At 39.5% G+C, this 18,041-nt stretch overlaps 2 protein-coding genes across 6 annotated transcripts; one reads left to right on the forward strand and one right to left on the reverse strand.

Annotated features, from left to right (window-relative positions):
- Positions 1–8: 8 nt before the first annotated feature.
- LOC108875914 (phosphoribosyl pyrophosphate synthase-associated protein 1) lies at positions 9–12,892 on the forward strand. 2 transcript variants are annotated; one of them, XM_018665120.2, is made up of 11 exons: positions 9–736; positions 4,095–4,147; positions 4,273–4,339; positions 5,876–6,048; positions 6,637–6,752; positions 6,929–6,984; positions 7,158–7,303; positions 8,393–8,437; positions 10,593–10,663; positions 11,517–11,663; positions 12,372–12,892. In XM_018665120.2, the coding sequence occupies exons 1-11, from the start codon at positions 573–575 to the stop codon at positions 12,528–12,530; spliced, it is 1,197 nt and encodes a 398-aa protein (XP_018520636.1). In that variant the 5' UTR covers positions 9–572; the 3' UTR covers positions 12,531–12,892. The 2 variants fall into 2 exon arrangements, with proteins under 2 accessions (XP_018520636.1, XP_018520637.1); XM_018665121.2 differs by lacking the exon at positions 8,393–8,437 and having other exon boundaries at positions 11–736.
- On the reverse strand, positions 11,926–17,634 carry LOC108875916 (GTP-binding protein Rhes). Of its 4 annotated transcripts, none has more exons than XM_051070700.1 (2): positions 14,180–17,634; positions 11,926–12,526 (listed from the first exon to the last, which is right to left on the reverse strand). In XM_051070700.1, the coding sequence occupies exon 1, from the start codon at positions 17,295–17,297 to the stop codon at positions 16,671–16,673; it is 627 nt and encodes a 208-aa protein (XP_050926657.1). In that variant the 5' UTR covers positions 17,298–17,634; the 3' UTR covers positions 11,926–12,526; positions 14,180–16,670. The 4 variants fall into 4 exon arrangements, with proteins under 4 accessions (XP_050926657.1, XP_018520638.1, XP_050926656.1 ...); XM_018665122.2 differs by having other exon boundaries at positions 11,926–12,556; XM_051070699.1 differs by having other exon boundaries at positions 14,133–17,634.
- Between the last annotated feature and the right edge of the window lie 407 nt (positions 17,635–18,041).

An 18,041-nucleotide genomic window follows, 5' to 3' on the forward strand; every position in this document is an offset into this window, starting at 1 on the left:
TTCATCCATCCAATGAACGTTTGCCTGTATCGTTTTTTCCCTTGGCTGCGACCGCATTGCTACAAAGTTTAAGTAGTCACATTTGAATGTTACCAGCAGAGTTTTGATTTAATGATTGTGTAGCAGCGCCCAAGACAGTTTTTGGTACCTTTCAGCTCGTCCTCCTGCTAACAAAAAACGCGTGTGTGCTCTGGAGACGATGAAAACTCAGTGACCCGCATGGAAATATAGAGCTCAGCTTTCCATCTGCTGTCGGTTTTGTGTTAGACGAGTTTTTTTTTGTGAGGCTGGTCGATGTGAATGTGGTTGTTGACTCATAGTTGCACGAGAGTTGCTTCAACGTTATACGCAGCGCGTGTGTTCTTTATCATTTTAGCTTGTACACAGTGTTTCGTCACACAGCCTCAGTGTCAGTTGTATTTTTCTTAATTAGAGATGCGTGTGCGCGGTGGACATCGAAACAACCAAGTGTTTCAATTTTAGTGTGGAAACTCTTTTTCAGGCAATAACAGGCGTTTTTTTGGACGAATTAGTGGAAGCGTAAACAAATACCACAGTGATTCCAAAGCAACATGCCCATTAGGCGTTTTGGGGGTCACAGGTCTCTGGTCTCTCACTCTCAACCCTCAAAGCTGTCGTATGGTTACACGAAAATGAATGTTTCAAGAAGTGGCTACCGAGTTTTTTCTGCCAACTCCACCACCGCCTGCACAGAGTTGGCCAAGAAGATAACAGAGTAAGTGCGGTTTAACTGTATAATACCCTGTGATCATTTCATGCTTGTGATTTTGAGAAATACCTGTCTATGTTTCCTGACATGTCCCTGACAGTAAACCTGGGAGTAAGTAAAGTTGCAGGTGACCTGAGGCGAGTGGGTGTGTATTGTTTTGAGTTTAATCCAGTTCAGTTAGGCCATACAAACACACGCACGCGCACTGTACACAGTGTAGATATCATAGTCAACAAGGTGATGGGGTGATGGCACAAAACATTATCATACATTGCATAGTCTGCAACAACAGTGTAGAAGAAAGAAAACAAACCCTAAATTAGATGGCATGAGCGTATATGTATTGTAAATACATTTTCAGAACATTCCAGACAGCTGAGATGACACACTGTCTACAAAGTGCAACTGCTTAACACACCTCAACAAGTTTAATGATAAACACTAAACTAAAAATGGTTACAGAGTGAGTGTCTGGAGGCTACAAAGGGAGTAGTATGCTTCAGCACTGCAAGAAAACTCTTTCCAGTATGTGTGGTTGTGTATGTAATCACACTGCAAAACAGTTTGGCTATACTGTCATCAAGCCCAGTCCAATTTCTTACATGCACTCCAGTTTTGGCCTGACACCTGTAACTACAACTTAAAAACAAAACTTATCTTACAAAAAGGTCTACTATCAGCTTTAAATAGGTGCCGGTAACTACATTGACCTAAATGCTCAGTGTTGTCCATATTGTCTTGTAGATTGTTCTTGGATGAGTGTTCCTTGTCAAGACCTGCCATGAAATGTATAACTAGTTGTACACTTAAATTCTAAATTGAAACACTGATGTTTATTTACTGTTTGAGTATTAACTCTTAAAAGTTTAAAGTAACCCAGAGTAACTGTCAAACAGCCGGGTTCGTAACTGCTATTAAATATGATCCAGCTTTAACATGTTGACTGTTGGCACAAAGTACTGGCTGTTACAAACTTGAGTCAAGACAGAGAATCGATTGATTGAACCCCATCATCTAGCATTGTAAGGTTCCTTTTGATTTAGTTTCTAAAGGTTTTATTACCATTAATCGTCATTGCCCCTAAAAGTGTCATTGCAGATTAGCAGTGGACTATGGACAGCATTGTACAGTGAAGATGAAAGATATGTTTTAAATGACAAATGTGGGTTCTTATCCTCTGGGTGCATGCAGGGAGATTCAAAGGACCTGTCAGTGAGAATCATTGTGATGAAAGCCGCATACTGCACAGATACTCCTCTGTCTAGGAAATAAGCAGATAATATACACTGGGTGTTAATTTGATTGTCAGACATTTTTGATAGGCAGCGACCTCTGTGGCACGTAATGTAAGTGGGTGTTGGCTTAGTAGAAAAACAAGTGAGACCAGGTAGGATATATCTTCATGGCATGAAAACACATTCTAGTTGTTACCCATATTTTGAAAAAGAAAATAGTCCTACTAAGCAGTTTACATGGCTAATTAAAATGAATATTCCACCACTGTATTTCTTTCATTTACATGGAGCCGTGCATTCTCTGACAAGAATGCAGTAAAACACCCACATGATGTATGTCCCACGGCTGCGCCCTTTCTCACTTTATTGCCCTACATAGGCTAAAAATAGGTGTGTTTTCCTTTCATCCAGAAGTCACTGGTCCAGTAATATGGGCTTTTCTTTTTGTTCTGCATCCCTGCCCTGGTCCTCACAAACTGTTGTCTAGTTGGTTTGTGTACCATGTACAGAGCTGACTGTAAACAGGCAAGAGGCCGTGGGTGACACACTTTTGTAAAAACCCAAACAGAGACGCAGATTTTCAATGTGCTATATACACGTACAAAGAATGCTCCTAAAACCAAAACAATATCAGCGTATCCCACGAATGTTAAACCGAAAATACTGCATTTGGAATAAGGTCAGATTTAGGATATAATGTTTACATGACCTGTATCAAATTCAAAATATTGTCATATTTTAAATAATTGGTGTGCATGTAAACATACTGAATAGGAAGTATCTGTTATTAAGTCCATTATGAAAACACAGACTGACTGACCCAGATCTCTGCAAACACTACTATCTCTTCTTGTTGTTGGCCTTCTGGTATCAGGTAGCTGCCATGTTTTTCCCGGCCCTGCAGACTTGTCAGAAAGCCAAGCTCTGCTGGCATTGCCCACACAGTGAAAAAGAGCTTAGCTTTCTCAGTTTTCATTGTTTGGCAACATCGCAGAACATTATTAAGGAGATTATGTTGCTATTCTGGAGCCGTGTAGTGTTTTCTTGTGGAGCAAAGGTGAAGATGAGCACACACAAAATGCTGATGAATAATGAACTGAATATTTACTCTGAGGTGCACATGTGGTAACTAAGCTGTGTATAAATGCCCCTGGTAGTGAAGTCATCCTTATTTTTATAATTATGTAATTCTTCACTGAATGTGACTAATATAAAGCAGTTTATAAGGCTTCAAACTGAATCGTATTTGCAACATTCTTAGGAGCTAGACAAATATAACTATGAAGAGATAAAATACTTAAAGTACAAGTCCCATATTTGTTGTAGTCCTATTAGATGACGGCTTTATGTCAAATACTGGAACAAGATTCAAGTTGTGTGACGTAAACAGGGTGAGGCTATAGCAGCAGAGAGGACTGTTTCACCTAGTGGGATCCCTGCTGACTGTTCTGGCAGAGCGTCTCACTGTCACCAAGTCCTCATTCATCTGTGGTGTGGTTCATCAGGTTCACTCTTTACAATTGGCACTGTTATGTTACTGTTTGGATTCAAAATTAAGAGCATAATCTTCTGCCCAAAGCTCAACTCCATGATGCTTGGGCTCTTTTATGACTGATGTTTTTTTCCTTAAACATTATACCTTCCCAGTCACCTCTTGAGTTCACTGCTTTTCATAGTAAGTGGGAATGTCTCCTGCTGTCAGCACCCTGAAGTTATCAGAGCCCAAAGTGAGGCCTGAAAAAATGTCTTACCCACTCCACCTAATACTTACAAAACTTGTTAACTTTGCATGTCACAGTTTGAGAAGTCATATAATGATTATTTTCCTAATATTCATAGACACTGAAAAAAATGCTCATAGCAGTTTCCCAGAACCCAAGGTGATGTCCTCAAATGTCCAGTTTTGTCTAACAGTGTAAAACCCAAAGAGAAACAATCAGTATCAGATATCAGTAAATCAATATATGAATACTTGCAGATTATCTTTCAGTTGATCAACTAATCAGTTGATTATTTCACCTCTATAAATGACTAAAAAGCAGTCTAGAACATCCACACACTTCAGTTAATAAAATATACACAAGGGCGTGTGTTTGTGTTTTTAACACTAACCTATTGTTTGTTTCTAGACGCCTGGGTGTGGAATTGGGCAAGTCTGTGGTTTATCAAGAGTCAAATACAGGTAAGACTACCAAATATTCTCAGGTCCCTCATTTCTACACTGAATGTCTCAGATTAGGTGTAGTTAAATGTCATCTCACTTGACTTTGCACTTTACTCTGCAATGATTGTGTTTTTTCCCCCCAGAGACTAGAGTGGATGTGAAAGAGTCTGTCCGTGGACAAGACATCTTCATCATTCAAACCATTCCCAGGTGAGACAGAGAGATGCTCTTGATGCCTTCATGTTTCATATGATAAAAAAAAACATATCCCGTTACAGCACATAAATGTGATGTTTGGTTCACTCTCATCAGCCTTGTTTCCATCAGCACCAGGCAGCTATTTTTAGCAGGAAAAAACTCAGATAAACCCATTGTATACCTGCCAGGCACGAAATGGCAGACTGACAAAGTTGATGCAGAGGAAAGTCAAACATCTAGGAAAGCAAAGAGACTGATATTTTTGGCAGGAATTGGATGAAGAGTGAATATTAGACTTTGTGTTATATATAAAAATACCATTCCATAATGACTGTCACAAACAAGAATTATTTCATTACCAAAATCTGTATTTTTCACATAGTTTTATACAGTAAAAGTGTCCCATATGTGACACGACTGTATGAGAATGTCATGTATTTTTGACCAGCCTATAAATATGTTCTTATGATTGCGTTCACGTGACTAAGAGTCTGTGAAAAAAACAGAGCTAGCATAGTTTATCCCCACCATTACATTCTCCATAGCTATGCCAGTAGACTGCATTTGTCATTACTGTGCTGTTAACTGAAACAAATCAAAATATCTCTACTCTGTGTGTTGTGACACTGGTAAGTTTTTTTTTTTTTTTTTCACATTCTAAAATTCTTTAGCATTCATTTGCGTGAGAGCTTTGAGTCCAACTCAAGTTTACATGTGCAGCAAGTGAAATAAGGAAGGCAACGCTATCTATGGCAGTTGACCTTGTTAATCAGTTATTTGTTGCAACGAAGAGGCATGCTCTGAAAGATAACAAGAGATCACAGGGGGCAACTTCACATTTTTGATTTTCCTATGCTGAGTGTGTGCTGTTCCACCAGGCCACTGACCTGCCTCTGTGGGATCTCTGGTTTCAACAAGCTGTCAAGGCCAAAACGGCTACATTCGGTATCCTGTTACACGAACAGCCCTGCACCTCTCTCAAGGAGTGAAACTGTCCAAGTCATCACACTGACAACTGTCATGGTGGCTGATAAAAATCTTGCAGTACACAGTTTTGATTTCTAGCCTGTGAGGATGTTGATTTAAAAATGTTCTGCGAGCAAACATTTACTTAATTGGAAGTGCTTTCCTGAACAGAACTCATTTAGGTCATGTAAACTTATGCAGTTAATAATGCAGTTAGCTATTTGTTTCTTTTGCTGTAACTTGATCAGTTACATCAACAGCCAGTAGGTATTAAGCTTATTTTTGGCTTGGTAGCTTTGAGTTGGCTTGGAAAAGGCGGCTAGCAGAAAACCAGGCCATGTGAAAACAATGGAGATGAAAATACAGGTTATCCACATGCTGTTTGCTTTATTTACAGTAGTTTATGGAAAACATGAAACTGGTGACTCATCATTCTGCTTCAGCTCAGGAACATAAACTGTCTGGCTGCAATTGATTTGGTCTTCTGCATGACAGTAGGCTCAAACCGTTTGCATACCAGTAGTGTTTTTGCAAATACAGTCTCTTGAATTTAATGTTTTGTTGTTGTTTTTTCCCCCCCAGAGATGTCAATACAGCCATCATGGAGCTGCTGGTTATGGCTTATGCCCTGAAGACTTCCTGTGCCAAGAACATCATTGGGGTCATTCCCTACTTTCCTTACAGCAAGCAGTGCAAGATGAGGAAGAGAGGATCCATTGTCTGCAAGCTGCTCTCATCCATGCTAGCTAAAGCTGGTAAGGACCACACTTTGTAATTTCCTCTGCTCTGTCAACATTAAGTTGTAATATATGTCCATAGAATGAAATTGCAGATTAAAGCTGGAGAAATAAACTAATGGAACAAGCATCCTTCCCTGTTTAGCACACATAACAGAGTGACAATCTGCCACTCTGAGCTGTGTACAAGTAAGATACTGTAAATCTTGTTTGTTAATGCATCATCTGTGTGTTATAGCTACAGGCCAGGGGGGTGGATTTTGAGATGTACCCAGCAGTCAAAGAGCAATTGTACAATAACTAATTCACATCTTTTGAGTCTGTTAAGAATAGCATATGGGATATTTTGGTTGGATATATTGTTTTTGATATTTTTGTGTCACTGCTTATTAGTCTGTGCTTAACTGGTACATTAATTAAATTATGCACTGCATTACTTAAAAGTATTTTTATGTACTTGTAATTCAATGCTTTTAGTCTGAATGATAATGCATATTTGAAATGTCTTACCTCTCAATTTCCCCAAAAAGTGTTAAAATGTCACACACAGCAGAAGTTTGTTCTGAAGCCATTTCAACTCATGTATGTATGTCTGTGGTGTTGCAGGGCTAACTCACATTATCACTATGGACCTCCACCAGAAAGAAATCCAGGGCTTCTTCAGTTTCCCTGTTGACAATCTAAGAGCTTCCCCCTTCCTTATTCAGTACATCCAGGAAGAGGTGAGGCTTCATTACAATGTACACTCAGTAATGTTGTCCCTCTTTCTTAAACAGGCACAGTCTCACAAAAGCAATAGTTTTTCATCAAAATGAGCTTTGGAACTGTTTTTATTTCTTTTATAATCAAAGCTTAGTCTAATATTGAATCAATGAAAAGAATGTTTCACTTTCCTTAGATCCCAGACTATAGGAATGCCATAATTGTTGCAAAGTCTCCTTCAGCTGCCAAGAGGTAAGCAGATGAGATAATTTCTCCTACCATAACAACCACTTTATGTTTCAGTAGGTATATTTTAGCATCTGTGCAAACTTCTATCTGCTCTCTTTTGCATATGTATTGGTTCTTATTTGATGTGTTTGTCAGTTTCTTTGACTCTTGTGTGTCTGCATGTCCATCTGTCTCAGAGCTCAGTCCTATGCTGAGAGGCTGCGGCTTGGGCTGGCAGTGATGCATGGGGAGGCCCATCATTCAGAGTCAGACATGGCTGATGGCCGACACTCTCCCCCCTTGTCCCGCACCACCACAGGACACACCGGCCTGGAGCTGCCATGTAAGACAAACAACGTAACATCCCTGCTCACAAGTTTCTCTGTCTCTAATTCTTGTTTTGTCATTTATAGCAGTCCGGTGTGTCCGTAAGAAACCAGGGTTGTGTCTTGGATGTTGGAATTCCTCAAATATTTGTAATTAATGTACATGTTATGGAAGGAATGATTCACTATAAAATGAGTCAAAGGAGGGTCATATCAATAGCCACAGACTGGAATGCTGCTGTATTCTCTGTTGGAGTTGTTTTAGTGGATTTAAAATGGTGGAGAGTTTTCACTACAGACAGGAAATCTACCTGAAATGTTAAGGTTTCTCATCATAAACCTGTCTATGATAGGCTGTTATTTTGTAGCTGCTGACCAGTTCTTTTTTGGGTGATGTGGAGGGCTAAATTTTCTGAAAGGGCGCATGAGAGAGCTTGAGCTTCGAGGAAAATGAATGCATCATAAGAATCTGAAATCAAAACTTTAGAAGCCTAAACTAGTAAACTAGTTTACTAGTAAAACATAAAAACTCACAAGCTTTTTGGTGTATTTGTTACATTTATTTCTTATTTATCTTAGTCTTTCTAAGATCCTTTTACCTCTTAGTCAAGATCTGTAGCAGGACTGACCTCACAGTTTCACAGTCTTCTCTTTCAGCTGCCTAAAATGGCCATCTTAAGACAAGAGTAATGACTATGACCCTGTGGTAACACACACACACACACACACACACACACACACACACACACACACACACACACACACACAAAAGCATGTTTCAGGTCGACCCTGCTTCAGGCACTGTTGTAGCCTGCTGTGAAATACTGCAGGTGGTGACTGACATCGCCCACATTTTTCTTCCTTGTCTCGTCTGTTCTCTCTTCAGCTGTATTTACCATCCACTTCCTTCCCCCCTCCACTTTAAATGTTAAAGGCTTCATACCTTTGAGTACAGCTGCCCTGGGATTTAGAACCCCCTCTTCAGAGAAACAATGAAGAGTTTGCCTTGGACAACATTTGGTGTCTTTGTTTTGTGTGTGTTTTGGGTTTGTTGTATGTCTAATTGTACTTTAATATGTTTTGTGCCATCCTATCTTTTGCCACAGCAAGCAGCAGACATCATGTCCCATTCCCTGGGATAGAGCTCCCAAGTATGATCATAATGCTTGAATCCATTCCTGCTTCCTGTCCATTGTTTATTCCTCCTTGCATGGAATGACAGGATGAGTTACTGAAGGCTTCCACTTCATTTTACATCTGGACATACAAGAATTAAAGTGACAATAGTCCTAAAAGAGTTGTTATATCTTTAAAAGAAACATAGACACTAGGAAAGTTTGTGTAGCAGCACACACCGATAGACAGGTGACCTTTGTAGAATGTGTCTTGCTTCTTACCCAGTGTTAGCAAGGATAGGCTGCAGCCCCTGCAACCCAAAGGATAAGCAGGAATAGACAATGAATGAATGGAAGGATTTTACTGTCCTTTTTTTTTTTTTTGACTGACTTGAAGAACCACCAGTCGAGGCATTCCTAACAATTCCTATCTGCCAAAATGATGCTTCTTTTCTGAGTGTTAATTATCCCTCTTATTTTACTATGGCTACAGCACAACATACTAACCTCAGCATTACATTTTAAATTGCAGTGTATGAACAATGTACTGCAGGAAAAGGATAGTCATTGGCCCCCACCACAGAGAATCCAAACACTATATTCAAGGGTGGAAGTGGCAGTATTTCGCTGCTCTGCATGTGCATGTCTCACCCCAGTGCAGCAAAACTGTTAGCCCATGTTATTTTTGGCCTCCTCCAGGAACTAAACAAAAGCTGCTTTGAATATTGAATGCATCCTTATTTATATAAACTATTTCACACACCAACAGGACATATATTTATTTTTCCAGGTGCGTTCTCTTAGCTAGCACTTCCATCTTTTCAACAGCAAAAAATCAGATCAGATCAAACAGGGAACTTATTTTGAAAAGAAAACTCAAATGAATAAGGAAATGAAACAACCCACCCCTGCATACGAGGATGTGGGCACAGCAGACTTTACAATTAAAGCTAATCAGTTTCTGTTTTGATGACCCACAGTGTCGTGTGTGTGTTTCTTTATGCCCGCTTTTTGTCCACAGAAGGGGCTGTAGCACCCATAAGAGGAATATTGTTTCCCCCTAAGTGTCCCTGGTAATTGTTGGAAGCCCTCAGTCTCATCATCATCTCAGTTGAAATGATTTTGGTTCTTGTGAAATATTTCTAGAATGAGAAACTGTGATATGAACAATATGACTTGTGTTATCAATCTTGGATACCCAGAAGATACATGATAAATGATACATGATTGAATAGCATTCTTTGTAATGACTCCTGCTACTAATCTTCTTATGAGATTTAGGCTGTGAAATTACATATAACTTAGCACAGTGTTGATTATGAACTAAATATTGTAGTTCACTAATTGCTCAATATGAACAATATGCTTTGAGTTGTAGGCTCAGAAATTGCTAAATTTGTATGTTTAAAACCTCTGTTGTTTTGATTTTGGTATCCTTGCTTTCTTCCCAAACAAGAAATCAGTAACCATTCAAAAATTGATTTAAAAAGATGTGTTTTTAAATTTTGCACAGAGGCCTTGCTGAATGATATTGTGATGAATTTGCAGACTGACCTGAATGTGCCTTTCTGTTGTTTGGAAAAAGGTTTTTGGCATGGTCGAGGCTTCCGTGTGGGGGACCCAACAAGTCCGATGTGGCGGGTTCTAGACATGGATCGATTATTACTTGAAATCACTTCAAGTGCTTTTAACATTTTAATATGAACGTTGGGATTAAGAGACTTCAATTTGTGGAGCTATGAATAGGCTCCATTTTAAGTTCTTTTCACAACAATCTCTTAAAACTACTGTTAGATTACAAATAATGGTCGATCCTGGTCTGTGGTTTTAAAAGAGGTTCAGCTCTACACCCACTTGTTCATCTACCACTACACCAAAAGCAAGTTACATTCAACTGCACAATGTAAATCCATATCAAGTCTTGGTTTGAATTCAGCAGAAGCAGAAATTTGTTCAGCAAATAATTTGTCAAGAGTCTTTAATGGCGTTCAGTCATTGGATTAGTGCAGTGGTAGTTAGAAGCTTGTTGGGGGTAGAGCTGTCTTGCATGATGTTTGCAGGTTTTAACTGAATTCCTTCTCACCAAATCTCCCTTAACTTTTCCTCACCACAAGAATACGCTGATTGGGGGTTGCACGATAGATCTTACTTCCTGTCCTGAAAATATCGTTCCTTCATCTGTGTCTTTCAGTGATGATGGCGAAGGAGAAACCGCCTATCACTGTTGTCGGAGATGTAGGAGGAAGAATCGCCATCATTGTTGTAAGATCTCAAGCTTTTTCTGATCTTCTAAAAACAATTGAGAAATGCATTTCCTGTGCTGAAACATACCATCTCAGAAAACAGTTGAATTGGAAGTTTACAGTATGATGAATGGCTTTAATTACTGGGTTATCTATGTCCTAAGAATGAGATTTTCACATAGTAAAGTTAACCTGTGAAATGTTAGCAGCTCTGTGGCAGCTGTTTTTCTATGAGCAGGTCCCTGTTTTGTTTGTCTTGTGCACAGGGACTGCACATTCCAGCTGACAGTGTTATACTATTGCACTGATCTATAGGTGGCATTTGACACACCAAAATATGCAGCAGTGCATTGGCAAAAGCCAAAAATACGAAGACTGCATACTATTATAAATGAACAAATGTAGGCCTCAAATATTTTAAGAGAAAACAGCTGTTAGGAAATGCATTCATCATATTATTAGACCTCAAGGATTCACATGTTTTGGTGAGTAGCACTGAATGTATACATTTGTTTGTTTGCAAGAAAACTCCCGCAGGGCACCTTTAACTGTGTCAGATTCTTTTCCATGTTGTCATGTTAGTTAGTTATGTTATGGGATTTGTGGGGTTCATTGAGTTCATTGCTGATGTTTCTCATAAAGAATGCTATCATAGGATATCAGAGCAAGGCCTTATCATGCCACTTCCCAAGTCACAGATATTATAAAAACATGTCTCAGAAAAGTTCAGTGCTCAACATTGTTTACACCATAAGATGCAAAAAAAACCAAAAACCTAAATGTCGAGTTAAAGTTTTCCAGCAATCCAAATGCATTATCCTTTCTTTTTCCTTATTCCTGTGTGATTCCTAATCCTGTGGTCACCTTCTCAGGATGACATCATAGATGATGTGGAGGACTTTGTTGCAGCAGCAGACATCCTGAAGGAGAGGGGAGCCTACAAGATCTACATCATGGCTACACATGGCCTGCTGTCTGCAGAGGCACCAAGACTAATAGAGGAGTCTGCAATTGATGAGGTAAAATGAGTTATCCTCCCTCTGTTGCTGAAGATTTAATTCTTTAATCCTTTAATTCAATAACAGACAAAAATGTATGTTATATGTATGGCTGAAAAACATACATCTTGGCAAATACCTTTGCTTATATTGATTTGAATAGTGTCAGTTTTGAGATTTATCCTTCCATATTCATTTATGCTCAGTTTATAAGACTTTTTATACATGCATGGAGGTATGAAGCTAGAGAAAATGTGGATGTAAGACTTAAAAAAAAAAATCACACCAGAAACAACATGTTTTATTAGTGTTTTTTTCTGATTAGGCACACACGTAAACTGAAACAGTGTGACATCCTGTGTGCATATGCATCAACATTTGTCTGTTCTTTTATTATGAACCTTGTCAGAGTAAGGCTTTTACATATTAAACCTTTAAGGTAGCATACTTGAGGTATAATGTGATAACATTATTTCCATACAGCATTTGTCCTGCATCAGTTATTTCTAGGTTATCTTCCACCTTACTCAGCTCCACCGATCAAATGCTAATGTTTAGGGTTACAGATGTATAAAATTATGGAAAGTGGAGTTCAAAAGAAGCCCCATAGCTGGGTATTAGACTTTTTACATTTTATATTGAGAGGAAGTTGTAGGGCTGACTGAGAGGCTAGACAAAGGGAAGAAAAGTCCTGAAACTGAGGCTAACAATGTTGTGTTGCACTTCCAGGTTGTGGTGACCAACACTGTTCCTCATGAGGTACAGAAGCTGCAGTGTCCAAAAATCAAAACCGTGGATGTCAGTATGATCCTGGCTGAGGCCATCCGGCGCATCCACAACGGAGAGTCCATGGCCTATCTGTTCCGCAACATCGCTGTGGATGACTGAGGCAACACACACATACGTTTACATTCCTGCACACACAAAGCAAACACATTACCACACTGAGGACCAAGAATCAAGTTTACTCTAGTCTCTGTTTTAACCTGTTGTTCCTGCTTGTTTTGCCGATAAATATACTCAGAGAAATTGTCCCTATTTACTATATGTTACATATGAAGCAGCTCAGACTCTGCTTTGTTCCTGTGATATGTTGCATAGTGGAACTGTACAAACAGTACAAACTGTTTCACTTCACTAATATATGGTTCTTACCATTTTGAAACACAAATAACACAACACAATGTGTCATGCAGCCTCTTATGCTGCAGAATTTAGCAAATAAAACTATTCCTCTTGGGTGAGTGAAATCCTCTCTCTCTCTCTCTTTTTGTTTTTGTATTTTTTGGAACATAGATTCAAAATGGTAAAAGCTGTAACTGGAGAAATTTTGTCCAGTACCGCAGCTGGCATTACAAAGAGCCAGAGTCAGCATGGTTTGCATTTTGCAGTGGAAGTGTGAAGAAATTTCTGGAACTCTCAGAAATGTACAGTAGAGCGGCTTCACACCTGAATCTAAACTTTCAGTAGCAGTTTCAGTCACAGCTGAGGCCGCTTGCTTTATGAAGCATGGAAAAAGCAAGAAATGTCACACCACAGTGTTCAGCTGCTGGTAGATAAAAATACTCATCATATAACTGTTTGTGCTAAAGTATTGTTGAATACATGAGGTGTTCTGTCATTTTATTGCTGCAGTATGTTATACAGTAAACAGGAAATACAGTATAGTGCAGGAAAAAGATTTGGTGTAATGCAGGCAGGGTGCCGGGATTTGATTTATTTTCAATGAGCCTTGATTGTGTGTGGTGTTCTTCTTCTTTTTAAATAAATTGTGCTGTGTTTCTGACATATCTCACACAAAAGGTAAATCTGTATATGCCTATCCTAAACTAGCAATATGATGGATACAATTTCAAGTTTAAGGCACTAAAAAACTGGCAAATAGTGATGTACTGATGATCTGAGGCTTTCTACCACTGTGAATACAAATATATCTCTGTTTATTAGCCTGTAAATGACATTTTGGGTGATTATCGCCAAATGTAAATTCACTTGTAAAAGTAGTTATTCCCTTTTTTTGATTCATGAATTTAATAGGTGACTAATTTACAAGTGTGTCTCACACATTGACACATGACCCATAAAGGCTCAGTCAGAGTAAATACAGGCATGTGACACATTATACACTTATTTTCGCTACTCCACTAAGGTAGAAAAAAGCCGTGAAAACTGCATTGCACTGGATCCAAACAGACCTAAATACTATTAAGTATTTATATCAGACTGCTCACATTTCATTAAACTTTACGCAGTGTTCTGTCCAGGACCCTGAACTTGTTCTAAACGCCTCAGAGTTGCTTGAATCTGCTGAGGAGCTTTGACCAAGTCCAGGGGCGAAGACGCCTGAGAAACTGAGTCAAAAATTAGATCAATATCATCTCTCACCGCAACTAAAATCTGGCTATGGAATGGTGATAAACATATAATGCTAAGGTGAAGCTAGTATTTATAAAATAGCTGTTCTGAAGCCCTCAGATACCCATCTCATACCTAACTTAAAGTAGAACTCTGTGTTCCGAGATGCCATATCCACACACCTGCGTGACAGTGAAGCTGCGAGGCCTCCGTCCCTTTGCAAATGAACAACAGTCGAGTGCGGAAGAATGTTTAAATGTGGACTGAAAGAGGAACTGCCCGCAAAAACGTTTACTCGGCCACTTCCTCAAATTAAAACAGGAAACTTGGTTCAGTCTAATCTGATAGAGTGGAGTTGGGGGGGGGGGGGGGCAGTTGGACCTGAGCACCACAACGGTCTCCGCTTGGCAGGTTGCATATAGGGGAACCGTGCACAATCGTTTCAGGAACTGCACAATGATCAATTTTGTCAGCCGGTTAAACAGAAGCACTGCTGAACTGCTAAGTAGTCAAATGTTGTGATGATGCTCAAGGGCAAGTTCAGTTTGCTTAACTCTGACAGCTGTGTCTTCAGGCGTGCAGTCAGTCAGCAGTGTTTACACTGCCTCTTTAATTGGGATGTCACACTTGCTTTCATCTTAAGTTGGAATCGTTATCCAGAGACATGCAATGCATGCGTGTATATGTAATGGTTCAGAAGAGAAATCTGTAATACATAACAGACCTCATGAAGAGTTTGCATACATAATGCCAGTCAGTCCAATCAGTCCTGACTGATTTGACGAGCAGTATCCCATAGTAGCAGTACCCATTTCCTCAGCACGTAAGAAAATGAATAGGAACCCAATACAATGAAGTCTGTCTGCTCACTGGAATATAAAATGTGCTCAAAAGCACTTTCTTGAAAACCTAAAATGTCCACATGAACATGAGTCAAACATACTGGATCTCTTTTTTGAGAAAGTTTTTAGGTTGAAGTGTCATTGGAGGTACCACAACAGACACAAGGATTACATACTGAGCGGTCATTAGTGTTGGTGCACGGCTTGTGTGCTTTGCACCAACAGATGGCGACAGAGATCTTAAAATACTATTGGATGCAGACAGTTGAAAAATCTAGAGCTCAACCTCTTGTATTTAATTTTCACTTTTTCAGTTTCACTTCACTGTACAAACCAATTTATACTCATCTTAGTCACTTATTACAGTAAATTGAATGACCAACAGAAACAAGAACGACACAGTGAAGACTTTTTGATGCCACATTTTCAGATTCCATTAATGGAATGGAGCAGTTTGTGGAAGCAGACAGTGAAAATGCTGGTGTGACCCCGCCTAAAAAAAAAAAAAAAATCAGTACGCTCTGGTAATATGTGCATACTATAAGTACTGTTTAATTTTTCATAATCAGAGTTTTAGCTTCTTGTTGATTGATATTGTTGGATTAGATCATTATTTCTACCTTAAAGGACATCAGATTGTTTCCGTTCCGCATAAGTCTATCAGAGGGCAGCTCTCAAATGTATTGTGAAACTTCACAATTCTGTTTTTGGTCAACAAGGATCACAACCATTGCAGCCTCAAACATAAATTAAATTTGTCAAATAATGATAAAAAATTTCACCAATCCTACAATACAGCACTATATAACTTTAAAATTGTCTTTTGCAACGTTCTCCATGTCCTTGATGTATCAAATCTATGATGTATTTATTTATCTCTATATATTGCCAATAATTGCTGCCCTGACACAATTTCCTGAGGAGTTACTTAAATTTATATGTAATTAATGATTAATTTATCAATTTTTACCCCCTTTATTTAATTTACCTTAAAGTGAACCTGTGATTTATACATGAACAATTGCACAAGAAATTTCACTTGTTGTCTTTTATTACACATGTAGATCCACATTCCACTTAAATAAACAGCAAAATAATAACAATTGTGTGAATATGTAATGATAAAAAAAGATATAATAATATAAAAACATCCAACAAAAAACCTAAAAATGTCATTTTGAATGGTAATTTCAAAATGAGAAGTGCATTTACAGTTTACATTAGCATTTCACCATTTTCTAAACAATAGAGTTATGTCATGCTCAATGGCAAATTGGAATTTAATACAAAAAATTGTAAACATTATGATGTGCTACAGGTGAATTAGTAAATGAAAAATAAGAGATACAAGTTTTGCACAAACCACAACATATATACACAATTTCCCTCAGTAAACAGTCTGTTAGCAATAGTCCAAATACACTGATGTAAGTGAACATTTTAATTGAAAACTCAAAAGCTATACATTGATCTACACACCAGCAGCATGTCACCAAATAAGCAGCAACAACATTACATCAAGTAAACAACTAATTAATGTATCTTCCTTCTCTCCATTTAACTTGGGTTCATAATTATTCAGGTGGCAGTCTGTTTCAGTTTAGTCTTAACACCATTCTGCTCCTCAGTCTTTTTTCCTCTCAGTTTTGAGCCCAGAAGTGTCTTTGTCCAGATTGCTTATCAAAATCAGGCAGCTCTTTACACCAACACTGACTGAAGTCCAGACTTCTCTCTCTTTTTCTCTGTCCATCAGCACTGCATTTCACAACTACATCTTCTCACCTTGTCCCTTTACTTAAAACAGAACATTTCTCCTCCTATTGCTCTCCTGTTATGACAGAATACAACTGTTGGTCTTGTTCATGGGCGGCCGGAAGTCAGTGTCTTTGGGAAAGGTCTCCCTGCGTCTGCGTAGCGCGGGGCTGAGACGGCTGGGGAGGTTTGCCTGCTGCAGGAGCTCCTTGAACACCTCAACCACATTGGCGTTCTCCTTCGCTGAAGCCTCCAGATAACTGTTGTTCCAGTCCAGCTCTACGGTCGACAGCACGTCCTCGCTGGACACCTGGCGTTCCTCCTCCCGATCCACCTTGTTCCCCACCACCACAATGGGCGTGTACTTGTCCTCCTTGATCTCCAGGATCTCATCTCGTAGGCTCTTGACGGCCTCCAGTGACTCGGGGTCATCCACGGCATACACCAGCGCGAAGGCGTCGCTGTTTTGGATGGAGAGCTTGCGCATGGCAGGGAAGGAGTAGCTGCCACTGGTGTCCAAGATCTCAACCGTGACCTTGACCCCGCCGATGTCATACTCCTTACTGTGCAGCTCCTCCACTGTGCGTCGGTGTTTGGGCTCAAATGTGTCTTGGAGGAAACGTCGGATTAGGGCTGTCTTCCCCACTCCTGCTGCCCCCAGAAACACCAGACGCACCTGGGTCTTCTCCTTCACCTCCAGGGACATGTTGGCTTTTGTTTTTTGGCCAAAAATTAATGAAGAAAATGTCTCAGTTTACCCTCTTATTCTCAGTGGTTACAACTGCTGTAAAACTGACACTACAAATTTCAACTCTCCTCAAATCTTTCACCTACTTCTACCTTTCTAAGTAGCTTTTCTTTAAAATCTCCCCTTCAGAAGTTTCTTATGAATCTCCTTCTTGAGCTTCTTACCTCGCTTTTTTCCACCTGTCAGTCTTTTTTTTTCCCTAAGCTGGCAGCAGTTCTCTGTTAAAGCTCCTCAGAGTTGCTTGTTGCTCCTCTGAGTCTGTGATCCTTCTCACTGCCTTTTATGCCTGTTTTGGTGAGAGAGCTTCCATGCCCTCCTGCAGTTGCAACCAATCAGCAGAGGGCAGCCTGTTGAAGTGTAATGTGGCAACCAATAATAGCAGAGCATGCAAATCAGTGTACAGGGGGCCAGCTCAGGGGGAGAGAGGAGGTGATATCTGAGAGCGAATGAACAGCAAGCAGAGCGTGGAAAAAACTGTTTGAGCAGGGTCCTGATTGTAGGCAGTACCTCAGAGGAGAGGTATCATCTGCCCATTATTCTTATGCCTGTGTTGTGACAGTGTTAGGGAAACATGCAGACAAATATTAGACTCTTTAAATAATCATTTTTCTTAGGATTTTTTTGAGTGCTACAAAGAAATCAGTACCTACAGGGTGCTTGTAGTGATGTTGTGGTGTTTTACTGCCTAATAATCTGTGGTGT

The sequence above is a fragment of the Lates calcarifer genome, linkage group LG5 (genome assembly GCF_001640805.2).
Source record: "Lates calcarifer isolate ASB-BC8 linkage group LG5, TLL_Latcal_v3, whole genome shotgun sequence".
Classification (NCBI taxonomy): Eukaryota; Metazoa; Chordata; class Actinopteri; family Centropomidae; genus Lates; species Lates calcarifer.

Excerpts from the sequence above, each read along its gene's own strand:
- LOC108875914 (XM_018665120.2), top strand. The coding sequence starts at position 573 with ATGCCCATTAGGCGTTTTGGGGGTCACAGGTCTCTGGTCTCTCACTCT. Across the intron at positions 6,049-6,636 it reads ATCCATGCTAGCTAAAGCTG|GGCTAACTCACATTATCACT; the intron begins GTAAGGACCACA and ends GTGGTGTTGCAG. Across the intron at positions 10,664-11,516 it reads GAAGAATCGCCATCATTGTT|GATGACATCATAGATGATGT; the intron begins GTAAGATCTCAA and ends TCACCTTCTCAG.
- LOC108875916 (XM_051070700.1), bottom strand. The coding sequence starts at position 17,297 with ATGTCCCTGGAGGTGAAGGAGAAGACCCAGGTGCGTCTGGTGTTTCTG.